General features: G+C 37.1%; 1 protein-coding gene across 1 annotated transcript in view; it reads right to left on the bottom strand.

The window, feature by feature from the left end:
• Positions 1 to 27,442, bottom strand: part of GNA14 (G protein subunit alpha 14) — a 266,352-nt gene that overhangs the window by 130,142 nt on the left and 108,768 nt on the right. The window contains exon 2 of the mRNA XM_020995630.2: positions 8,064 to 8,248. Within this exon, the coding sequence (XP_020851289.1) occupies positions 8,064 to 8,248 (185 nt within the window). The remainder of the gene's footprint in view (positions 1 to 8,063; positions 8,249 to 27,442) is intronic.

Genomic DNA, 27,442 nt, shown 5'->3' on the forward strand with positions numbered 1-27,442 from the left:
AATCCCTGCCTTCAGGGAGCTTCTGTTCATATAGGGGAAGACAGTACGTGGAAGGGAGAGAGGCGAGTGATGGCCAGGAGGAGTGTTTTATTTCTAATCACTTACGCAAATGTGATCACTCAAGTGAAGGTCTTTACAAACTTTAAAAAACTATGAAATTTCAATTACTATTATTCACACAGGACTAAATAGAAAAACTAAGAATAGAGTAGTGGAAGAATAATGGAGCTTAGGATATCATTAGTTTTTTTTGGCTAATGTGGACTACTGACTTCTATGCTTAAAATCTGCTAAAATCCCCAAATCTTTCTCAGCCCATATTATTATGGCATTTGGCAGTACAGTACACTTGCTAGCATGTGCCCGCTATCATGTGCATCTATATGTCAGTGACCTATGATTTTGTCATTTTGGGTGCTCACTCCACTAATAAAGATCCCAGTCTCCCTGTACAATGACCCCCAAGATTTGGCCAGGGTAATTGGCTTGCCCACGGCCACATTACTAGTCAATACAGAGACAGGATTTGAATCCAGGTCTTCCTTACTCCAGGTTCAGTTCAATTCGACTGAATTTGCCAACCATTTATAAAGCATTCACTATATGCACTTTTCCATGCACAGAGACAAAATAAAACAGCTCCTGTCTTCAAGAAACTTACAATTAGCAGGGAAAAAAACACCACGTGTACAGAATTAACTAAATACAAAGTAAATACAAAGGGTGAAGTCACTGGGTTGCTCCAGAGTCAGTAATTCCTATTGAAGCCTGCAGATACTGAGGTTGGATTTAGAGAGAAAATTCCTAGCCAAGTCAAGCCAAAAACCCAGAGGCCACTAAGGCATAATTTCCTGAGCAATGAAGTAATCAACAAGTATCTATTAAGCACCTGCTTTGTGCCAGTCTTTGTGTTAGGCACTGGGAATACAGAGACAAAAATTAAATGGTTCCTGTCCTTAAAGTGTTCCTTCTATCTTGAGGAACAGCATGTAACCATATAAGTACATTCACTATTACCACATCATACTATTGGCTATTGACATGACTGAGGTTCTTCTTTACTCTGAGGCAAAAAATATTGATCTGTACTGTTTAAATACTGCATTTGAGAATCTAATTCATAAAATATAAGAGTAAAATGTAATCAGAACCTATAATACAACACTCTACTACATCACGCTATCTTTCTCTCTATTACTTATTACTATTGGCCTCCTGAGAAAGAACTGACAGTCTGAATACAGACTGAAAAACATTATTTTTCACTTTCCTTTTTTTCTTTTTTTGGTTTGAGTTTTCTCCCACAAAATGACTAATATAGAAATATGTTGTATACAGTTGTACATATATCAACTTGCTTTCTGTCTCAGAGAGGGGGAAGGAGAGAGAGAGAGATTTTGGAACTCAAAATTATATGAAGAGAGAATGTTAAAAAACTTTTCATGTAATTGGGGGAAAAACAAAATATTATTTAAAATAAAAATAATAATGGTCTCAGAGTCAGGAAAACCTCTGTCCAAGGCTCAACTCTGACACATACTGGCTGTGCGACTCTGAGCAAATGACTTAACCTATCAAGGCTTTGAGACTTTAAGATTCAGAGAAGGTGCTGACCTGCAGTAAAATCACAGGTCCCATCCCTAATAACAATAACACAAAATAATAATTATTCAAGTCCCTGTGACCTGACCCCAACTGGGTGACCTCATTGCTATTTTATGTTCAAGTTTACCATATAGCATACTTGTCCCTCATTCTTCCACTACTGCATTCTTAGTTTTTCTATTTAGTCTTGTGTGAATAATAGTAATTGAAATTTTCATAGCACTTTAAAGTTTGCAAAGACCTTCACAAAAGTGATCATCTTGGAGACTCACAATAACTTTGTGAGGTAGGCACTCGGGTATTTATTTATTTATTCTTTTTTTTTTTAACCAGATGAGGAAACCAAGGCTCAGTAAGTAACCCTTGGTCTTCTAGCTAATATGTGACTGAGGTCTTCACAGCTCTGAATTCAGCACTCTAGCCACTAAACCATGTTGCCTCACAATTCAGAATGTAAAATCCTATGATAAAGTATGGGGATTGAGTCCGTACTTGGGGCTCACAAAATACTAATATATTTGTCCAGGGCTTTCAGGTACATTATCTTCTGAGAACCTTATCTCAGCCCTGTAAAGTAGGCAGGACAGGTGTGTTCTATCCCTGTTTTTTAGATGAGGGAACTGAAACTCCAAGAAATTGGTTGAATTGTCTGGTTCCAGTAAAGCAGTAAAAGGTCAGACTAGTATCTTGACCTTCTGATCCCAAGGAAGAAACATGGATACCTGGAATTTTTGCTTTGCTTATAAAGATTTTAACATAACTTGGAAAGCTGAAAAATTGTGATTTGGGTAAAATAATTTGTAGAGCTTCATTTCCATGATGGCATAATTCTTTCATTTCCTATCAGTTAGTGTCTCAGTTTCCATCACCTGTTCCTTTCCTGGATAAAGAGTATCTTGAATGTATATACATGGAAATTTAAAGTGATACTACTATAGAAAAAAGGTAATTTTCCATTTTAAGCAGATTATTGCTCAGCTATGTCACATTTAGAGTTTCTAGAAATCCTAAAAGTTTATTAAAAATTCAGGTCAAGATTTATTTAGTTTTTACCCCATGTGATTTCTCAACTAAATACTTAGCTTTGAAAAAGATTTCTTATTCCTGGTCTGCCAACTAATTAGTGAAACTTGCTAGATGTCATACCATAGGATCTTATGGACATATAACAGAATTTATGGTTTCCGAGGGAAAATGTTACAATAGCCATTGCTCAGAAGCATGGTTCCTGTCTCAATTAAATTGTAACCCATGTTTGCTAAAGATTATGTCACTAACTCTGGGGGAGATGGACTGTATTATCTTAGCAGATAATTTTGATCCTGGACTATACGCTATCTGGGGCTTCGGAAGTTCAACTTCTCAGCCAACTTGCCAAAGACGGTATTTTAGAGTCTGTTATTAAATAAGGAAAACACTATTTATTCTCCTTGTAAACCTTTTCCCCATCCCCTTAAATAAATCCAGAAATAAAGGTAAGATTGGGATAGGAAAACTGGATCTAGCTTTTGTTGTTGTTGAGTTGTTTCAGTCACATCCAACTTCTTGTGACCCCATTTTGGGGTTTTCTTGGCAGAGATACTGGAATGGTTTGCCATTTCCTTCTCCAGCTCATTTTTTACAGATGAGGAAACTGAGGCAAACAGGATTAAATGACTTGCCCAGGGTCACATAGCTGGTAAGTGTCTGAGGCTGGATTTGAGCTCAGGAAGATAAGTCTTCCTTGATTCCAGGGCCAGCACTCTATCCCAAATTTCCACTTGCTATTAAGTTAAAGATAGTGGGGCTAAGACAGAGTAGGGCTCTCTGGTAAAAGGAACTTTCGCTAGAGCACAAATTGTGGGTAACCAGCATTTTTCCTTCCTAAGAACTGCTCCTGAGTTTCTTATTCTCTGCACTTCTCAAATGATTCTTGATTGGAAGAGTGCTGACTTCTATCCTGGCTCTTTCTTGTAATCCAAAAGTGCATTATTTGAGTCACCTTGCTTATAACCTGGTTCATATCTTGGCATTTGTTTTTATCTATTCCCTCAGCTTGGCATCTTGGCTCCCTTTCCCCCCATTCCCTATACCTACTTTGGAATTTCTGATTAAGGATTAATCTAATTAATCTCTGATTAGACCTTATAAACACTCACCCCAATCCAGCTGGTTATTAAGCTCTTGCTGCCCACTTCACAGCAATGGGATGAGACAGTTATCCCAAATGAGATTTCTCAGTAGCCTATGCAGGTCCGTCTTCCTTTTTTGTTTCTTGTTATAAAAGTCAGTTGAGAAGAGAGTCATTACAAAACCTATCCTATTTTTTGAGATAAGTATCTCACTCCTAAAGCCACAGAAAGAAGAGCCTATTTCCCCAATTAATTACCCCACTATTATTATATATTACATATATTGTAATATACATACATATATATGTATACATATATATACATATATACACATATACATATATGTGTGTGTGTATGTATGTATGTATGTATGTGTACATAATAACCTGGGAATCAAAACCCCTGGCCTATCCTTTTTCTTAGACAGAGTCTAAGGTGGTTTAAGGAATCAAGAGACTTCAGTGGAGAAGAGAGGCCATTAGGAGAATGTTCTGGTAGAGTATGAGTACCGCTCTTCTCCCTCCCTATTCATTCCCTAGGAGACCTTGTATACGAAAGAGTTTCAAATGTTAACATTTATGCTAATAACTTTCCTTAGCCTCTTGCTCTGACTCCCAACTGTAATCTAAACCCACATTTCCAACCTTCTAACAAAATATCTCCACCTTAGAAGTTCCACCACAATCTCAAACTTCACAAATCCATAAATATATATGAGCTCATAATTTCTTCCCCAACTCAATTCCCTTTCCCAGATTTTCCATTTTGTTACCATTTTTTAGAACATCAGCCCGCAAATCTTAAATATACCTCTTCCCTTTTCTTCCTTCCTTGAACACAATGTCTCCTAATCCTATTGTTTCCTCCTTCAATCTATCTCTAAGACTTAACCTTTTGTATACATTCCCCCTACTTCCATTCCTCCATAACCACATGTTTTTTTTATCATAGTATGCCTCTACAAATGATGCTCTATTATTTATCCCTTACTCTTTACCCCATCAAGGCCAAATTTATCTGCTAGATTTTCTACGTGACCAATATTCCCTCTCTAATTTTCTTAGGTCACCAATCTTAGTTTCCCACAGCTCTCTGATTTAGAATCTACTTCAAAATCAGGCAGGTTTTTTCTCTTCCCTACCCTTAGTTACATCACTGCATTTGTTAATCTTATGCTGCCCTCATTCTCCACCTTTTGGTTCACCTCCAAGTTGTTCTCAACTCCAACTGTCCAATTCTTACTCATTCTTCAGTTCCCTGCTCCAAATAGATTTCATTCATTTTCTGGCAAGATTCTAAAATACATGATTAAAAGGAAGTTTGTGAACATTTATAAAGGGAAGCAGTGATCACTAAAAGCCAATATAACATCATCAGGAAGTCACACTAGACTAACTTTTTTTTGATAAAGTAACTAGTAGATGAGGGCAATTCTGTAGACCAAATACATTTAGATTTCAGCAAATTATTTCACAATTTTTCATGCTATACCTATGGATTTGATGGGGATATGGACTATTGTTAGGTGGATTTGAAACTTATTGAATGGCTAGACCTAAAAAGTCATTAATGGGTTGATGACCTCTTGGAAGGAGGTCACTGATGAAGTACCTAAGTGATCTGTGCTTAGATAAGTGCTGTACAACATTTTTATCAGTGATTTGGATAAAGACATAGGTGTAATTACATTTTCTGAGAACATGAAGGAATAGCTAACATATAAGATGATAGAGAGTCTGAATCCAAAAGTATCTTAACAGGCTGAAACAATGGACAAAAATGAGCAAGATGAGATTTGTATAGGGAGAAGCATCAAGTTCTACAGTTGTGTTTGAAAAAGTCAACTTCATTAACGTAATATAAGAGAGGCATGAAGGTTGAAGTGGCATTTAGTAAACTTTCTTTTCTATTATTTAATATCAAATAACCATAATAATACCTCCTTGCTTTTTTATAGCACTTTATGGTATTCAAAGAATTTTTGCATACACAATTTCATTTGAGTCCCACAGAAAACTAGTAAAGTAGACAAGGGAATAGTTATCCCCTTTTAATATATAAGGAATATGACTATGGAGGAAGAGAAGAGGAACAAGGGCAGGTAAGGAAAGAATGGAATAAAAGAAAGAATGGAGGGAGGTAGGGATGGAGGATGGGGGAGAGGAAGGAATTTATTGAGCATCTACTATACACCAGGTACTGTGGTAGGTGCTTTACAAATATCCCATTTGATCCTCACAGTAACCTTAGGAGGGGTAGGTGATATTATTATCTTGATTTTACAAGTGAGCAAACAGCAGACAGAAGTTAAACAACTTGCCCATGGTCTCACAGCTCACGAGTGTCTGAGGCAGTATTTGAACACAGTTCTTCCTAATACTAGGTCCAGCGCTCTATCCACTGCCCCATCTAGTTAAGGAGACAAAGAGAATCTCCCAACGTCGCATGGCCAGTTAGTCATAGAGTCTCAACTAGAAATCAGTATCCTGATTTCTAGTCCAGTGCTCTTTCCAGGGTATTCTTTCTCATAAATGTTGCAGTATGCATTTAGAGCAAATATATATTTTGAGAGGAGTAAAAGGAGAGGGTTCTTCACATTTGATATGAAATGGAAGAATGCACACAAATATGCAAGATGTTTGGTAAGAGACAGAGAGAAAGAAGGAAGATGCAACTGACTGAAGATGTCAGAAGTAGGGGACAATGAAAGATTTAGAGTGCAGAAAACTGTGGAAGACCAAACCACATAAATCCTTCCTAGAAACTCAGAGTGCTAAGAAGGGGCCTGGTATAAAAAATTTAGAGTTTTTGACTCCTGAATCTCTTTAGTATTCACAAAGTCATGTTGTCTTTTACAACAGTGGGTTTCTACTTATTTTCTTTAAAAGAGACCACAACTCATCTTCAAATAAAACCTCCAGGTCAAAGCATTCTAAGACCATTCCAGTTACAACAGATGGACAAAAGATGCTCTTAATGGAGGGAGAAACAACCCAAAAATGTCCTGATACATCTGATGTATGATGCCTGATGTCTAAAGTTAACGTAATTTTAAGGCTTAAAAGAAATGCATATTTATAGTGAAGCCCAGGGACCTTAATGATGTGTCAGGATCTATTCTGTAGGTACCTATCTTATAATGAGATCCTTTGGTCAATAACTAAAATCTCTCGGATTGAATTCAAGCTAAATCCTTTTAATACAGAATTAATGACAAAAATAATACCTAGCATTTATATTGTACTTTAAGACCTGTAAAGGACTTCACAAGTATTATATCGTTTGATCCTAACAGCGACCCTGTGTGAGGTAGGTGATAGTATTTTCCCTATCTTGCAGTGAGGAAACTGAGGCTTAAAGAGGTCAAATGATTTATCCAGGGTCACAAAGATATCAAGAGACTAAGGCAGAATTTGAAATCAGGTCTTCCTGACTATAATTCTACCACTCAACCCACTGTACCAACAAATTCCCTCTTTGGAAGAGATCATCATAGTCAAGTCCCTCTCAATTGAAATAAATCTGACTTCTAGATTCTCAGGGAAGCTGGCATCTTACATCACCTCCCCATGAGTTTGGTTTTTTTTTCTAATGTGCTGTAAAATTTTTTAGTACCTTCACCTGGTACCTGCACCACTATTTTTTCCTGTTGTCTAAAATAGATTTGTATTTTAAATAAGTGTTAGTGATAGGAAAGCAAATTCTGACTAGATGACATTGTCTTATTACAAGGTATTGCTAGCTGAGGCATCAATATAATTATCATAAACTATCACTTCATTCTGAGATGTCCTCTATTCTTGCTCCCTTCCCACAAAAAGGGGCCCTTGATCAGCTCAGCAGAATGGGCTGAACAACATGGACAGGTATGCTGTCTACTCCCAAATTATATACATACACAACCCAATCATTTGTTCTATGCGTGCTACAAAATAGTAGCATAAACAGACATTTCGTAAGAAGCAGAATTCTTGAACACAGTCTTTTTATCCACAAAACCTCTTTCATCTGACAAGGCTTACTGTAATCAGAACAACTGTTCAAGTCAAGGCATTTGGTTATTCTGTAGCCTAGGAAAATTCAGAAGTCACACCAAGCATAACTGCCTGTCTTGTTGTAATCTTAACAATAATAACCTAACAGAGCCAATTATATTCATGTGATCAGAGCTAGAAAAGGAAGCCAAAGCTGCCATACTCTCATGGAGTATATAAAAACATCATATGCTTGAGAACCTTTTTTTCCAGAATATTATAACAATAATGTAAGTCTCCATGTTTGGAATATGTGCAACGAAAGAGTTAAAACACATCTCTTAGCTAACAAGGCGAACACCTTTTACCTTACCTTGTTCTGCTCAGACACATATTGTATATGTAAAGTGTCCATGGCTCTGATCATTGCTTGCATAGCAGTAAATATATTTTGATAAACCAGTTTTGTGAAGCCTTTTCTGTCTTCATCTGAGTAACCAGACCCATGAATAATCCTCATTTGTTTGATAAAGGTGCTTTTCCCACTCTCACCAGTACCTTTAAAAAAAAAAAGTAAAATCACAGTCAACCAAAGTTTCCAAAATCATACACGCCTAAAAGGAACACTACAAGAAATAAAATTATTCATTACTTCTTCAAGTCTTGTCGTCATCTACATATATGATAGATGAGTTTTTACGGAATCTAGAGTTGTAGTGCTAGCTACATTATGAACTTTTCCTTGGCTTCATTAGGTCCTTGCTTCATTAGCTCTCCCTTCAATAATAACAATAATGTTAGCATTTATATAGTACTCTAAAATTCGCAAAGCACTTGCAAATATTATGCCATTCGATCCTCACAAGAGCCCTGTGAGATTGGTACTATTTATTATCTCCATTTTACAGTTGAGGAAACTGAGGCAGACAAAGGTTTAGTGACTTGCTCAGAGTCACACAGCTGGTATGAAGCTAAATTTAAACTTGGATCTTCTTGGATCTCCAGAACTCTATCCACTGTACTACCTAGCTACCTCTTACATCTGTCTCTATTACCTTGAATGTATCCTACACTGCTTCTTTTCTGTCTACAAACATGCTGATGTCTTTTCTGTCATTCAAAAAACAAAACAAAACTTTAGGCTCTGCCAACTGCTTAGGTTACTATTTGTGTTCCCTCTTCCTCTCCCTGTCTTCTCTCCCTCTTTCCTCCCTCCCCCTATTTACTTCTCTCTTCATCTTTTATAGTCTATTTCCTCAACACCCAGTTTTCAATCCTTTGCAACCCAAGTCTCTGCTCTGCTTCCAATGAATTAATTCTCTTAAAGGTTATTAATGACCTCCTAAATGCAAAATTCTATTAGCCTTCTGCAACTTCTTTGCTTTATGTGAAACTGCTAATCACTTCCTTGAAACTCTTCCTTCTGTGTCTGTGATATAGCACCCTTATGGCTTTCCTCCTATATCCCCTGTCACTCTTATTATTTCTTTCCTTCTCTTTTCTTCCTCTTCCTAATCCCTACAAGGTGACATTTCCCCATATTCTGTTGCTGGCCCTTCTTTTTGCCTATCTACCGTTCCCTTGCCTATTAATCTCATCTAGTTCCATAGTTCCAAATATCACCTCCATACATGTAACATCCAAATCCTTAGCTTTGGCTACAAACATTTCCTCATTCTTCAGACCCACATTTTCTACATGTCTGCTAGAGAAATGGATTAATATTGTTTACTTCAAAGTCAACATATACAAAACTAAAATCTTTTTCTTCAACTCCTATCTTGATTCTCCCTGCCACACAGCCTCAAAACTTGTGTTTCTTTTTGTTTGTCTGTTTTGAAGTTTATTTTTTCCATTTACATGTAAAAAAGAATTAAGCTTTTTTTTTTTTTACAATTTTGAGTTCCAAATTATCTCCCACATTCCCTCCCCTCCCCCCTCATTGAGAAAACAATTTGATAAAGGTCATACATCTACAGTCATGTAAAACATAGTTCCATATTAGTCATGTGAAAGCAAATACAGACAAAAAATACAAGAAAAATAAAGAAAGCAAAAAACCCAATATGCTTTGATCTGCATTTGATTCCATCAGTTCTTTTTCAGAAGGCAGATAGCATTTTTCATCATAGGTCCTTCAGAATTGTGTTCAATGTTTGCATTTCTGAGAATAGCCTAGTAATTTACAGTTCACCACCATACAATATTCCTGTTACTGTATACAGTGTTCTCTTAGTTCTGCTCACACTTCACTTTGCATCAGTTCATGTAAATCTTCCCAGGTTTTTCTGAAAGCATCTCACTCAGAATTTCCTATAGTACAACAGTATTCCATCACAATAATATACCACAACTTGTTCAGCCATTCCCCAATTGATGGGCATCCTTTCAATTTCCAATTCTTTTTTAAAGCTATATCAATTATATGTCCCCAGTAACCTCTCTTCCCTTTGCCTTTTCCCCAGTACTTTGTAATTCTCTTATTGCACCTTGTGTCATAGCTATTTGTATGTGTTATGTCCTTTATTAGACTATATGTACTGTAAGAACAGAAGTCTAATCTCGGTCTCCTTTTATATCCAAGAGCACATAGAACAGAGCCCTAAACATAGAAGGAAATCAAAGATGCTTACGTGAATAAATCAAAAGGAAACTTATGAATAAAATAAAAGATTTTCATCATCATATTCCTCAAATATATTCTAACAAAGACAGTAAGCCAACATAGGTGCTTATCAAGATCATATGAACAAGGAAAAACATTAAAAAGGAAAAGAAAATATAATACCTTGCTGTGATCAATCTGGACAACCAAACTATGCATTCTACCTGTACTCAATTTCCCACTCCTAAAAGATACTTTCTTCCTCGTCCTTAATTTTAGTTCCTTCCCTATGAGATTTTCTCTGATTTACTCTGCATATATCCTGTTAATACGTAGCTTGTTTCCCCCCATTAGATTGTGAGCTTCTTGGGAACAGGGAGTGTCTTTTTGCCCTTCTCTGCATCCCCAGTGCTTACAACAAATCTTGGCATATAATAGGAGTTTATCAAATGTTTGTTGACCAATTGATTTCATTTTGTGTAGTAAAAGCAGGAAAAAAACCACAACCTGAAGAAAAGCATCAGCTGGGTACTTCACATTATTTCTTTTTTTTTAAAGATTTATTCATGATGTTTATTTTTACATTATTGTCATTTCCCAATAACCTGCCTGCCACCCCAGAAACGTTTTCAGAAATATGAAAGCTCTGAGGACAGGGGTTGGTTTTTATTTTGCCTTTGTATTCCCACTAGAACAGAGTCTTATACAGAGCAGGCACCTGATAACTATTTATTTGGTTAGAAGAGAAATTTAAGCAAAATGAAGAGACATACTAATTACCTCTGATGGATAGGAAGCATTCAATACCCACACATCATTGATTCTCTGGGATCTAAATGTGTCACTGTTTCCCTGATCACCTGCTAACCTATCTAGTCTCTTTATGACAATTGCACTCAGACATGAGTTCTGTTTAAGACAAATGTCATGGTGTCATGGCACATATGCCCATGAGGGACCAGTAGACCTTAGCAATGTCTCCCATTAGCTGCTGGAATTCTATCAAACTAACTTCACTCTAAAATCACAACAGTATGCAACAAGAAGAATGTATAAAAAATGAAGACCATCATGATCACTGGCATACAGGAAGCAGGGTATCTGAGTGGAAAGAATGTTGGACTTATAGGGAGAAACACCTGGATTCAAATCCTGCTTACTAGCTTTGGACCTCTGAGTAAATCACTTATGTTTGCTCAGATTTAGTTTCCTCATCTGCACAATGGGGCTAATAATAGCATCTAACATTTGGAGAAATCTGTAAAAGCCTCCTAGAGAAGGTAGAATTTGAGCTGGGTTTTTTTTTTTGGCTGTTTTTATTTGAAGGAAGCTAAGTATTCCACTAGTTGGAAGTGAGAATGGACTGCATTTCAGACATACCAGACAGTGGCACATCTTCAGAAAAAAGTAGTGCTAAAAAGCAATTATCGAATGTTCCTAGGGAAGATGTTTTTAAGGTGTCTATGCATGTCATGTCAGTTACTTTAAGAGGAATGTTGATTAATGTGACAGCAGTGCACTAGTCAATTTTTTCTCTGGACCTCATGTGATAAAGGTCCCATGACCTCAATTATTGTGATAGTAACCCACTTCAGCCAACTCTGTACTTCCTAAAGTTAACTAAAATGAATTGTAGATTGATGATCATAGGAAATCCTCCAGTATCTAGACATTCAATTTAGCTCTCTGCAGAGCAACAGGCACCTTGATGGGATGTCCTGGTTGGCTCCCAGTGACAGGGGCTGCATTAAAAATAACTGGTCACAGAGTCAAGAAGATACACTCTTATGAATCAGCAATCTCAATTTGTACTGAGAGGTAGAGCATCCAGAAGTAGGAAGCAGATAGTCCCACATTAGTGAACCCATGATTGGACCATATTTGGCTGAGCTGCGAAACAGTGCCATCACTCTCATTAGGAACTTTCTTTGTTGGGAATTTTTCCAGAGTTTTTTACCCTGGACTTCCAGCAAAAAAGAGAAAAGGGATTTCTCTCACCTCCCCTCAGCAATGGCTATCACAAGAACCTGACAGTTGGAACATGAGTTTCTATAGGTGAGCCTGATTCCCTGTTGCTTTTTTCTTTCTTTCCTAGAGTTTTCTTCCCTGAGCACAAGCCAGAGTTCAGTGGACTTTCCCAGACCCAGCAGCTATCCTGTGAGTTTGAGAGTTTAAAAGCTACTATAATGAGTGTCAGCAGCCCAGTTGGAAGTGACTAGCTTAAGAGCATGCTTCTCTGAGAAGGGCACCACTACTGCTACTATCAAGGCACCTAGGAAATCTAGGAGAGAGGGAAAGGATACATGTGTACAGTAATACTTATAAAAAATATTTTTATAATGGAAAAGAAGAACTGGAAAAAATTTGGCAAATGGCTGAACAGATAGACTTATATGAAATGATACAGAGTGAAGCAAACAGAATCAGGAGGGCAATTTATATGACAACTACAAAAATATGAAGAGAAACAACTATGCAAGACCTCAGAATGCTAATAAAAGCAGCAAACAATCCTGACTTTAAAAGTCTGATAAAGAAACTCCCTCTCCTCCCTTTTGACAGAGGGATGAGGAATTCGAGATATAGAATGATATGAATTCTCAGACATGAGTTGGATAGGACTTTATAGACCATACAGCCCAAGCCTTTTATATTATAAATGAGGAACTGAGGTAAGAGAAGTTATGCCAGTTGTTCAAAGGCACATACGTAGTAAAAGCTTAGCAAAGTTGGTATTTGAACCCAGGGTTCTTCAAGTATTTTATTTTTTCTATACATCTTATCATGTGTTGATAAGTCTTTAAAATCTTTGACAATTGCTGTGCTCATAAAAGTAAATAGCTGCCCTAAACCAAGTTATACATTGAGTAGCAGGGGAAAATCTAGACATGAATCAGTCATATCTAAACTTTGCTTAAGGCATTTCCCCAGAAATCAGGGTAGGGGCAATAATTCCAAGACTTTCAGAAACCTCACCCCTTCCAAGAATGAATCTAGGTCCATGTGAGAGCTGGGCTAAGCTTCATATGGGAGAGTAAGAATAAGATATGGGAACAAGTCCCAGAGGAAGAAGTGGGAGAAGGATCCCACCAGCAGAAAGGTCTTCTTCCCTCCAAATCCAGCACTCTATCCACTATGGATGCTATTGGTCCTGAGAGGTAAGGTGCAAACATAGTCCTGTTGTATTCTACCCACTATCAGACCAACTTTGAAATATGAGTCCAGAGGAGGATAACCAGAGGGACACAAAGAAGGGTCTAGAGAGAGAGGGACCAATGGAAGCAAAGAGAGAAAACAGGTAGGAATTTCCCCCACCCTCTCTATTAGTCAGCCCCAGACAGCCTGAAGTTATTGGGAAAGAGGGGCCAAGGGAAGGCATGGTCCAATAGATTCTCCCAGCTCTGATTCCTGAAGGTCTCTGGACTGCCAGTGGTTTGTTAAGAGGAGAGGCCAAAGGAAAGCCAGGAGGAAGTACAATCCTACTGGTAATTCTTTCCCTACCAGTTGCTCCATGGGTCTGGATGAAGGAGGGAGGAGAGACTAAGTAGGTTATGAGCTATTAATCAATGAAAATTATTGTTATATCCTATTTGTATGTATTAATATGTTCATATTCATTCTCTAATTATTAATGGAGTTTTAAGACTTCTTAAAATGTCTAGATTTTCTTTTTGGTTATAGCTTTCAGGTAGTCTGATAAATCTTAAATTATCTCTCCTTGATCTGTTTTCCAGGTCAGTTGCTTTTGCTATTAGATACCTTACACTTCAACGTTTTCAGCCTTTTGACTTAGTTTTAATATTTCTTATTGTCTCATGGAATCATGAGCTTCTATTAAACATTTTAAAAAATAAGTTAATTTACCTAATTTAAGAAAATTAGCACTAATTCTCAGAGAGTTTGTTGCTTAGGCAAGGTTTTATACCTTTTGTGCCAAATTGTTAATTACCTTTCTTCCATAACTCTTGTTTCTTACTCTATTTTTTCCTGCAGTACTCTCATTCCAGTTATAAAATCATTTTAAAACTTTAAAAAAAATGTTTTGCTTCATCTCTTCCAGGAATTTTAGCTGAATTTGTGCCCAAGCTATGCTTTTCTTTGAGGCTTTGTTTATAAATGTTTATAGAAGCCGTCATCTCTTCTGGATTTTTGTCTTGAGTATCCCTGCCATCACAATAGGTCTTTAGATGGGATTATTTTTGTTGTTGTTCTCTAATTCTTCCAGCCTGCTTCCTGACTTTCGATTTCATGTTAGGGCTGAGCTCTGAGCTCTTTTGGAAGAGGGTGGGAGAGGATGTTTGGGTTGCTTCTGCTGCTCTCTTTGGGGTAGTGAGTGTTGTGTTATTCCAGGATCTCAAGGACAGCTCAGACTGGGGACCTGAAAGCTTTCAGTTCTCCCAAAATTTGTCTGATCCAGAACAAAATATGACTGTTGTCCCCCTGGCCTAGATTCTGCAAGCTCCTGCTCCTGACCTGGATTTGGGTGTGAGCAATACACTTGTGGGGTTTACTTTTCTTAGAGTGACAGCAGACTGCTTCTGGATTTTTTCTCAGTATTCACTGTCATGTCTTTATAGAACTGAAATTGTCATCTAGGCTTAAAACCTGGAAGCCATCTTGATTCATTCTTCTTTTGCACCCTATCACTTTTGAATCCTATTGATTTTTCCTTTGAAATTTCTCTTTCACTTTTGTCCTTTCCTTTTCCACTCTTATTTCCATTACCCAAGTTCAGGCCCTTCTCATATCACACCTAAAAAAGTAAAATGCCTTCTAAATAACATCCCTCCTGCCTGACACCCTCCACCTCAACCCAATTTACTCATGTGGCTACCAAATTTATTTTGGTAGTATCAAAGCACTGACCAATTAGAATTTAACTAAAAGTTGCTCAAAATTAATATAAAGCTATAAGATTTTTTAAAGATATGTACAACATAATCAACTCCAACCTGACCATTTAAAGTTATTGACATCAAAAAAGTAGGATATAGGTAAGAGAAAGAACACATGTTGATTGCAATAATTTTAGACAGAAATTTAACGGATTCAAATCAAATATGATCATAAAATCAAAAGAACCTTACATAAAGTTTCTTATGGCAGCCAAAGCCTACCCGGGCTTACAGCATGAAGTAATTTGTAAAATTTTATAAAGAAGGATGTTTGAAGATTATATACAGTGTCACCTCTTAAAACAAAAAGAAGCTATGAAAGATGAAATCAGGCTTTAAAAAAAAACTCAAACATCTTGATGAGAGATGATATCAACTAAAATCATCTTGAAGGTATTTAAGGATGAAAACAAAAGAACAACAAAAAAAGATAAATGAAAAAAGAACTTCAAAGTTTTTTTTAAACAATTTCTTTTTACCATAAAGGATAATAACAGCCCCCACCCTGGGACTCTAACATCATAGCTCTGCTTGTACTTACAGAGGAGGTAGAAATGGCACTTTTTGAGAACAAAGATGGGAAGGTGAGAGGGAGAGAAAACAGATTTCTGTTATATTTTTAAAAAATAAATAAAACAGATGTATATGTTCACTAGAAGCATTTACCACTAGCACAGGAGAAACCAGGTTCAGAGTCCAAGAGGGATTTCTATAGATGGTGAGGTCTTGCAGATGCTCCTCTTTGTAAACAACATTGTGCTGGTTATATTAAGCCCTGGAACATTGCAGAGCCTTATGGCAAGATCCATAACCATTCCAGAATTTGGTCTAACCATGATGGAAAAGGCAAGATGATGAATTATACCTACTATCTAAATTATGACATGCAGCCATATGAACAACCAATAGGGCTCATTCACCTCTGTGTGCATGAGTGTGTGCAGAAGCATGCATGCATATGCCTCTTGAATAGACAATGCAAATGAAAAATGGGATGTGAGTTGGACTCAGAATTAAAGAGAATGAGGAAAGCAAGCTGCATTACCTTTGAAAAACTCCAAAGTTTCTTTAATGACCTTGAACTTCTTCCAGAAACAAAAGATCGTCATTTTAATACAAAGGTTCTATTACTATTGTATGGCCTTGAGTCATAGAACACTATAGTCTCTGAAGTATTGGAAAAAGAATATCAATCAGAAGGCAATGGAAAGATACATGGTAAAGGCAAATGGGTTGTAACCCATACAAAATAAAGAACCAGAGGAAATGTCATTAAAGATATGCATGATTTTAAAAAGCAGATGAAATGGGCATATAGGCATAGTGAGAGGTGGCACACAGCCAGCCTATTTGCTTTATTGGAATCCTCCAGATCTCAAAAAAAGGTCAAAAGGGTCCTCACTATACTGATCAGAGTCCCTGTAGTGAACATAAAGGGTAAACACGGACGAGACTCAGACAGCATGGTCAGACATTCAAGGAACACCCACATAATGAAATGGAAGACACTTTGGACACTTCAGGAAAAACAACTTCTCCAAATTAAGGCATATGCCTTAATACTAACTCCCAACCCAGAGGTTAAGGCAGAGAGAAGTGAGTGGGATATGGTGGGGAGGAGTAGCATGGCTTAGAGAGGGTTGAACTGAGAATCATACATTTAAAGGGAGAATGGCATCGCATCAAAAGGGAGAGGAATTGAAAGGGCAAAATAACAATATTTAGACCACTCAGATTCATTTACAGAACCCATTACTGGCTCAAGAGAATCAAATTCCTGTTCCCCTGGAGTCCTGAAGAACAAAATATTACCTCTGCACTTCTTTTGACCTTACAGTCAACTCTAGCACACTCATTCCCCTCCAATAGAAAATTTAACTTTAAAGAAGAAAAAACATATGAGTCAATTCAGTTCAAGCATTTATTAATTGCTTATTTGGGCAGAATACCACATACAGTAGAGCCTAGGGACATAAAGAAACAAGATGCAGGTTTGTGCCCTGGAGGTCACATTCCACTGTGACATGTAGACACATAGGATGTGATTCAAAATTTAGAGAAAGAGTGTTAACAAATAGAGGGGCCAATCTAAGTTAATCAAAGAAACCTGAGCTGAGCCTTGAGGGAAGTTAGAGATTCTAAGAAATAGAGGTGAGAAGGGAATGCGTTTCAAGTCTGGAGGAGGAGGGAGACAAGATTTATTTATAAGTTTGATAAAATGAAGACAGATACTCATTATCACTCCCAGTATTTAGGAATCTTAAACTCCAACATACTCCCTTACTCAAATTCTAAAATTGCTTCTTTCTTGCCAGCTATCTCATGGTAGCAAGTTTACACACACATACACACAGACACACATGCATGCATACACGCTTGCACAGATGCATGTATTTTTGACACCTGTTGGGGAAAAGCTTAAATCATGCCAATTCCCAGTTTAACGTGTATCAAATGGCCTTGCTTTGCTAGAGAATACTGTGTTTCTTTGTTCTGTGACTCACTTTTAGGGTATATTGCCCTCCTTGAGTAAAACATACTTAAAAAAATTTCTTTCTAAAGCAATTTTTTCTCCAGGGTGGTAATAGGAAATATAGCCTCTGAAATTCTGATTATGAGCATCAACCTTAAAGAATTATTATTTTGAGACTCAAAGTAATTGGAATTCTTACAGAGGGGAACACAAGAAGTAAAAATGTGTTAACAAAGAAGCCTTAAAATGAAAATCTTGTAATTCCATTTCTGTTCTGAGAAAGCTTACATTTTCAACCCCATGTCAAAGATGTAGAATACTTCATAACAAAAAGTATCATCAGAATATAGAAGGATACTGCAGGAAAAGCAAAAGAAATTCTTTTCTATCAAGAGACTAAGGTTATTTAAAAGGAGAGGGAGCTAGTCTAAAGTTCACCTAAAAAGTTGGTTAATTGGATCAATGCAAAACAAACATGATATCCTCGGACACTTTGAAAGATCCTTTTCATTTCATAGTTGGAGATGTTTCAATGCCCGAAACATTAGCAATTGCTCTTGCTTATTTCTGAAAATATTTGGAAGGAGCTGTTGCTTTTCTAAGAAGTGATATGGTGTAGAGAATGAAGAGCACTTCACTGAAAGACAAGAGATTTGGCTTTCTACTGACACTTAGAAGAAGCCATTTCCTTTGGAAAATAACAGATATTGTCAACTGATAGTGGCAAGCTCTCTAGATCCAGGGTATGTAGGGGAAGCTGGAAGGATGGGTGAAAAAGGTGTGTATACATGCCAAGAAATAGTGCTGCAAATGATGTTCATTTGTTCTCATTCTCTCTCTCTCTCTCTCTCTCTCTCTCTCTCTCTCTCTCTCTCTCTCTCTCTCAGATATATATTACATATATATGTTATTGAATCATTTCAACTGTGTATGACTCTTCATGACCCCATTTGGGGGTTTACTTGGCAAAGATACTGGAGAGGTTTGCCATTTTCTTCTCCAGCTCATTTTATAGATAAGAAAACTAAGGCAAACAGGGTTAAGTGACTTGCCCAAGGTCATATAGCTAGTAAGTGTCTAAGGCCAGATTTGAACTCAGGAAGATGAGTCTTCCTGATTCCAGGCTTGGCATTCCATCCACTGTGCCACCTAGCTGTCCAAGCTTCCCTTGTACAGGGAACATTTGAAAGGGACTCCCTCCACCAACCTGAACCATCAAGTCCTACCTAGAATTAATAAATAAGTCCTAGAGAGTCATGACAGCCACGAAGAGGGCAACTGACTTGTCCAGAATCACAGAATTAAACGTCACAGGATAGATTCAAATGCTGGTCTCCCAGATTCCCAAATGCATCATGATATCCACTGTACCATGCTGTCTTTCCATTAAAAATCACAGTAAAATAGCTTTCATTTTCTCTTTTGAATTCATCCTTCTCAAGGGTTGTGCAAAACAGCTTGGCTGCACTCCTAATTTCCTCTGCCTCTCCAGCTAAGAGATAAGAGAATGGGTATGAACTATGGTATGAGAGTTCTAGATTTGTTACAAGTGAGGGCCCTAAAATGAGAGAATTGTTTATTGAGGAAAGTTAAGGAAACTACAGATATTTTTAAAAAGAAGATCCCCATTGGTATGAGAAGATTTAAATGTGAAATCAGAGGGATGAACTAAATTACCTCTCAAGTTTCATCCAATTAAAAGACTCTCCATATGCCATCATTTTGCACATTTCTGTAGTATGGATGCTTCTAAACCATGTCTCTCTCCAATGCTGGGTTTTGTACTAATTTTCAACTTCAGTCCTATATGAAATATATTCTCCCCTTAGGATCTTTGTTTGCCATTTTCATAATACATATTTATTTTTATTTGTGCCATTAAGGCTCCCTTCTTTCTCCAGTCAATCCCACTTACCAAGGCCCTTCCCCCATGCCATTAATACCGTCTGTAACAGCTGTACTCTACAAAAAGAAATAAACCTTGCCGTTCATTACCATAAGAAAATGATTTGGTTCTAGGCAATATAAAATAAAAGGTGACAATATTACCAAAGCTGCCTTGGGCAAAAGGAGACGAAGAAAGAATGGAGCGCTGCCTTGATGTGAAGTAAGAACAAGCGGATTTAGGTGATATGAGCCAATAAAATATTTGGAACTTTGCAGAAATAACTGAAATCACAGAGCAGCACTGTTAGGAACATCTCTGTATTAATGTGGCATGATATTTCAAACCACAAAAAAAATTAGCCTTTTACCATAGTCATCATCCACTACACCCTTCTTAAAATGTTGTGTTTTATTTTTCCTGTACCCCCCAATCTAGTTTCCCATATGGGAAAAAAGCTGGAGAGGGTAGTGAAGAGAACAAAATAATGAAAAGATTTGACATAGGCTCTATGAACAAAGGCCTTTAGTGTAGAAAAGACAAAGAAAGAGATGCTTTAAAGTTGCCTCCAATTACTTGAAAGGTTATAATGAGTCATTAATCAATTTTTTCCCACAACAAAACAAAGTGGACCTGATCTTGTATCACACTTATGGTCAAAACACTGCTTTAAACTTAACTGAAACTCTCTTATCATAACTTAAAGGTGATGATCTTCATTACAGAGGACTTTAAAAACAAACACCCATCTGTCCTGGATGATTTAAGTAGTTACCTGCCATTGGGACAGGGGACTGGACTAAATGGGGGAGAAGTGGCAATTCCCATATTAAAGGGAAAAAAATTTTTAATTAATATAAGTGATTTTATAGTTTTGAAGTTCATAAGGAGTTAAGGGAAAATATAATATAAATAAGAGACTTCCTAGTTGATTTTGGAAAGACATGTCCACCACCACCCCCCCAAAGGAACTCTTTGGGAACAGGAACCAAAACATCACAGACTCAGAGCTGAAAGAGTTCTTATATATCATCTTGTCCTCTCACTTTACAGATGATGATACTGAGGTTCAGAGAGGTTGTGACTTGATCAATGGGTGGTAAATGGGACAACCAGGATTTGAACCTAGGTCCTCTTACTTCAAATCCAAAAGTCTTTCCACTAAACCAGGAGGTAAGCTCAGCATGTGTATCTTGTTTCAAATAAGATATAGCAGATGGAATTTTATTTTTTTTCAATTATCAATCAATCAATAAACGTCTATTAAGAGCCTACTGTGTACCAGGCACTGTGCTAATATAATAGTGATAGAAAAAGAAGGAAAAGACCTACCCTCAAGGAACTTACAATCAAATGGTGGAGATAAATATGTACAAACAAGCTATATATATAAGATAAATAGGAAGTAATTAACAGAGGGAAGGCACTAGAATTAAGAGGGTCCTGTAGAAGATGGGATTTTAGTTGGGGCACGAAGGAAACCAAGCAAGCCAGGAGGTAGAGGTAAAGAGGAAGAGTATTTGGGGGATGTGCACCAGCCAGCAAAATTCCCAGAGTCAATAGATGGACTATTGTGTTCATGGAACAGTAAGTAAGACACTGTTGCTAGATCAAGAGTGTATGTTGGGAAGTAAGGTGTAAGAAGACTGCAAAGGTAGGAGGGGGTTAGCTTATGAAGGGTTTTGAATGCCCGACAAGGCATTTTATATTTGATCCTGGAGGCTTTAAGAAGCCACTGAGGTTTGTATGATGTTGGGGAAGAGAGGGGGAGCAGGTAGCAGCAGTAATTAATCCATGAATCCTAGATGAAATACTTTTCAACATAAGCAAAAGAGATCCAAAGACAGTATCACGGCCGCCAAACTTTTCACTGATCCCAGAGTCTCACATTAACTGACCTATGAGGAAATGCATATCACCCAATGGCCACTAATTTCCCACATTCAAGCACACTGCTCTCAGACTGGGTCACAACCACAAGGCAGCAATCTACCTCCTTCCCGATGCCCATAAATAACATCACAGAGATGCAACCATTTGCTCTTCTCCCCAGCTGCTGCCGCTGCTGCATACCCATTTCTACCAGGGGAGGAAATCTTCCCGGACAAAGGGCAACACCTGAGCCTTCCCTCCCAGGTCTACATCTTCCTCTTCCTCTCCCAACAGTGGGGGGTAATTAAGGGCTCACAAGTGACAGCTCCTGCCGCTACCCTTCCAAATCTCACTTTAGGAGGGAAGTCTCTAAAAACCCACGTCTTTGGATCGTGTTCACTACAATTCTGCCTTTGGGGAGAGCCTATGATTCTACTCCCCTCCCTTATAGTCATCTAACATTCAAATGTTGAGCATTTAGTACATGTAATACTCTCCTAGCAACTCAGGGAGATATCAAGATTAACAAGATGTAGTCAACATACCAAAATGAGTACATCTGCAACTGACCATTTTTTCCTTAGAATATAAAAAAATAAAAAGCTCTAACTCTCACAATTTTCTTTCTGAAATGGGCAGCTATTTAGACCACATAGGATATGTCTCTTTAACTTGAAACAAGACCTGTTAAATATAACACAGCTAGCTACTTTGTTATGAGGTGGGGAGCATAGGAGAGGGGATGCAGACAAATGTTTTGAACTGAAAGAAATCTCATAATTAGATTGTTAAAATACTAGGCAGCTAGGTGATTCAGTGGATAGAAGCTGGGCCTGGAGTCAGGAAGATCTGAGTTCAAAGCTGAACTCAGACATTTACTGTGTGGCAAGTCACTTAATCTGTCTGCCTCACCTTCCTCAAGAATAACAAATCTGTCATGATCTTTACTTTTCCTCTCCCTAGTATCAAGAGGAGAATAAACCCTGATGTTCCAAAACAAGGGCTATAGAAATTAACAGAACATATCACGCAGCAATCAGATGGTTTATTTCCCCTCTTTGACAGCTAAATTCTTTCCATGGGTTTGATTACTGCCTTAGAGAGATGAGAGATCAGGTTTGGTTTTGGTGGAATAATCTGTTTCCATTAGTAGGTTCCTGAAGTAACAGGCAATGAAGATCCTATCATCATAGATTTAGAGCTTGAAGCTTCCTTCAAGTCCCAGCTAAACCCCACCATCTACAGGAAACCTTTCCTGATCTCCTTTAATTCTAGTGCCCTGATGAAAAGACCAGAGCTAGAGACAAAAATTTAAATACAAACATAGGAGTCAAGAGAAGGATAATAAGATAAACATGAGCTCATAAGGGATCAAACAAAGATAAACTGTTTACATTCTAATTTGGAGAAATGATACATGTATCCTGTCAGAACTTCATCATTATCACAGATCATAGAGGAAATCTAATTAAGATGGGCTGAGTGGTTCTGTTTTGATGATCTTAAAAGAAGAATGGAAAGAGGGGAGTAGAGGAATGCACTGGGGTCAGAGCTTAAGGGAGAGGAAATACGGGGGAAATTATCTCACATCTTTGGTATATACATGTAGAAGTGCGTACAAACAAGGAGGAAAGGGAGAAGCAGGCAACACCTGAACCTCATGCTCATCTGAATTAGTCAAATAGTCAAAGGATGGAAGAACATATACAGACACACAGACAGACACACACACACATACTGCCCCCCCCCCACACACATACATACACATTTGGGTCCAGAAATACATTTCACTAAAGAGGGAAATAGGTTGGAAAACAAATAAGAGAAAGAGGGTTTTAAGAGGAAGGTAAAGTTAAAAGAGGCACAAGTCTTAAGTGAGACCAAGTCTTTAAGAGGTGACAGGAAAGAAAGAAAAGTAAAAGCATAAAAGAATAAGAGAAAGGGAAATACACAATTAACAAGTGTAACTGTGGGGCAGCTAGGTGGCGCAGTGGATAGAGCCCTGGCCCTGAAGTCAGGAGGACCTGAGTTCAAATCCAACCTCAGACCAAACACTTGACACTTACTAGCTGTGTGACCGTGGGCAAGTCACTTAACCCCAATTACCTTAAAAAAAAAGTGTAACTGTGAATGCAAGTGGTGGGATTAATGCACCCATAAGAAAAAAAGGATATTAGAATGCCTTAGCAACCAGATTCTAACATTACGTTGTTTACATAATTTTTCTTGGGCAGGAAGGAAAGACAATTGGGGTTAAGTGACTTGTCCAAGGTCACACAGCTAGTAAGTGTCTGAGGCCAGATTTGAACTCAGGTCCTCCAGACTTCAGGGCCAGTGCTCTATCCACTGCACCACCTAGCTGCCCCAACATGTTGTTTACAGGAAAGACTCATACAGAGTTAGAGTAAAAGGCTAGAACAGAATCTAGTATACTTCAATTGAAGAAAAAAGGCAGAGGTAGTAAGCATTACCTTAGACAAAGCAACAGCAAAAATAGAATTAACTAAAAGAGATAAACAGTGAAACTATCTTATTAAAATATACCACAATGAATTAACAACAATATTTAACATTTATGCACCAAATGGCATCATATCTAAATTGTTAAAAGAAAGGATAAATGAGTCTCAGGAGAAAATGAACATTAAAAGTAATAGTGGGCTGGTTCAAAATTAGGGAAAACTATACATATAAATGACCACATTAATAACAAGTAGGACAAAAATCATATGCTTTTATCAAAAGATGAAGAAAAAGCTTTTGACAAGATACATCCATTCTAAAAATACTAGAAAGTATTGGAATAAGCAGAACTTTTCTTAATGTAAGTAGTATCCATTTAACACTAAGAGTCAGCCTTATCTATAATGGGAATAAACTAGAGGCCTTTTCAGTAAGAACAGGTGTAAATCAAGGATGTCCATTATGATTATTACATTTAAAATAACTACAAATTGTATTAAAGTACTGGGAAGTGTACCTGCTAAGGCACACACATACACACAAGAAAATAATCATATGAACACAATTACAAAACACTAGTAACAAAAATAAAGACAGTTCTAAATAACTAAAGAAATATTAATTGCTTATAGGTAGGTTGGGTCAACATAATAAAAATTATTTTTTTTATTTTAAATTATTTTACTTATGCTGTGTATACCAATGAAACTACCCAAGAATTATAGGATAGAATTAGAAAAAAAATTCATCTCAAATAACAAAAGGTCAGGAATATCAAGGGACTTAATGAAAAAAAGTAGGAAGGAAACTACACTACAAAGCTGTAATCATCAAAAGAACTGGGAACTGAGTAATAAATAGAGAGATTGATCAGTGGAACAGATTAGTTATATGATATATGGAAGTAAATGAGTACAGTGGCCTAGTATTTGATAAACTCAATGATACCAGGATTGGAGCAAGAACTCATTATTCAACAATAACTGTTGGAAAAATTGGAAAACAATCTGACAGAAACTAAGTACAAACCACTATCTTACATGACATAATAAAACAAGCCCTAAATAGGTAAATAATTTAGACATAAAAGGTGATATGAAAAAAATAGAGCAGTACAGAATCAAATAAGAGATAGAGGACTACAGAAAAGTGCAGAATTTTCATTCCATAAAATTTTAAACTTTACATACAAACAAAACTGAATGCAATTAAAATTAGAAGAGAAGCAGGTAAATGGGGGGGTGGAGAATTTTACTGTAAGTTTCTCTGATAAAGACCTCATTTCTAAGATGTATAGTAATTGATTAAAATTTATGAGGATAGGCGTTATTCTCTGATTTGATACATTGTCAAAGGATATGAACAGGCAGAGAGAGATACCCAAGCAATCAATAGCCATGTGAAAAAATTCTCTAAAGCACTAGTTATTAGAGAAATAAAACTTAAAGCAACTCTCAGGTTCTATTTCATACCCATCAGATTGTCAGTTGACAAAAAAGAAAAAAAAAAGGAAAATGACAAATGCTACAGGGCATATGAGAAAAACAGGTACATACAATCTCTGTTGGTAGAGTTGTGAATTGGTCCTGCCATTCTGGAGAGCAATTTGCAACTATGCCCCAAAAAACTATTGAACTACTGGATCATACCCTATTGATCCAATGATGCTCCTACTAGGTCTATATCCCAAAGAGATCAGAGAAGGAGAAAATGGACCCATACATACAAACATATTTATAGTGGTTCTTTTCATGGTGACAACTGAAAATGAGTGGAGTCCATCAAATGAAGACTGGTTAAACAAGTTATGGTATATGAATGTGATGGAATAGTACTGTACTTTAAGAAATAATGAAGGGAATGGTTTCAGAGAAATCTGGGACAACTTATATGAACTAATGCTTAGTGAAGTGAGAAGAAACAGAACTATTTAGATGATAAACAATATTGCAAAGATAAATAACCACAACTTAAGAGACTGATCAATGCAATGATCAGCTACGATTCAAAAAGACCCATGATGAAACATACTATCCACCTTCCAGAAAAAGAACTGATAGAATCAGAGTGCAGATTGAGACTCTTTTTGGACGTGGCCCATGTGCTAATTTGTTTTGCATGACTATCCATGTTTAAAATGTGGCTTTTGTTTTTCTTACTTTATGGGGAGAGAGGGTTACAAACAGAGATGAGAGGGAGAGAAAGAGGACTTGAAAATAAAATAAAATTGAATTAAAGAAATAAAACAAAACAGGAAAAGAAAATATAGTGCTATTAATTATACATGAGCTTTATCTATTCATTAAAGTCTCGTGCTAATGTGAGATACTGTTATTCCCATTAGTACTAGCACTTCTCCACCAGCCTCTACTTTGCAAACATCTCATTAACATTTTGTTCAAGTTGCTGTATGGACTAATATTGTATGTCTTTTCAAATACTCTGCAATTCAAACTGGCCATCCCACCATGCAGTCCAAGTTAGTAAGCTTTCACTGCCCTATAATTAATGGTGATCATCGCAAACATTTGCATTCTGGCAGCTCAATAGTGAAGCCTGTTTTGTGAGAAGTCAATCTGGCTGGTAAGCAGGCAGGCATCAGAGTCATCATTATTGTTATAGTACTAATTATGGCTTAGCCCTTGTGAAAGAGATTTATTTTCTGGGGTCCAGCTTTAATTATCTTTTTCTATCCTTAATAAAACTAATTTTAAGTGGATTAACTAGCCAGAATTTAATGACCATCTTTAAAGTCAAGTTGAACAACAGTCAACCAGTAGAAACAGTGCTAGAGACATAGTTCTGTGTTAAGCTTTGGAAGCTTCTTCCTCCCCCTTTAGGCTTGTGCCAAGTTGAAATAAAGGAACACAAGTCATTACTGAAGTTTTTTTTTTTTCCTGACAAAGAATATGGTTAAGGGTGTAGCACAATTTCTCTAGCCTATCCTCAAGTCAACTCTGTCTAAAGCATTTTATTTTCCTTTCAGAAGGCCTCATCTGGAAAGGTTGAAGAAAATTCAGTTAGTCACTTAAAGGTTAGGAAAGTGGTTAATTTCCCACTTTCCAGAACATTAAAGAAAGTTCAAATTTCCAAATGGTTCTCATAATGACATGATTACCTTATGTTGAAGTAAGGAGGTTTCTACCAACAAGCCTTTCTAACTCACCATAGTCATCTTAGGGCAGTAAGGTAGTCTTTCAGATAGAATGTCAGCCTGGGAGTCAGGAAAACTTGAGTCCAATTGTACCTCAAACACTTTCTAACTAACTGGCCTTGGCAAAGTCACCTCAGCCTCTTAGCCTCAGTTTCCTTATCTGTAAAATGGGGATAATGATAATAATAGATTCTACCTCCCAAGGTTGTTGTGAGGATCAAATGAGATAATATTTGTAAAGTATTGTACAGAACTTAAAGAACTATATCAATGCTAACTATTGTTATAATAACAATCATCATCATTATTATTATTAGTCAGAATACTAGAAGGAACTTCAGAGATCAAAGTAATCTCTTCCTTTCACTTTACAGATGAGGAAAGCCTTACATTGGTTTGTCACAA

The sequence above is a fragment of the Phascolarctos cinereus genome, unplaced genomic scaffold (genome assembly GCF_003287225.1).
Source record: "Phascolarctos cinereus isolate Bilbo 61053 unplaced genomic scaffold, phaCin_HiC Scaffold_4;HRSCAF=312, whole genome shotgun sequence".
NCBI lineage: Eukaryota > Metazoa > Chordata > Mammalia > Diprotodontia > Phascolarctidae > Phascolarctos > Phascolarctos cinereus.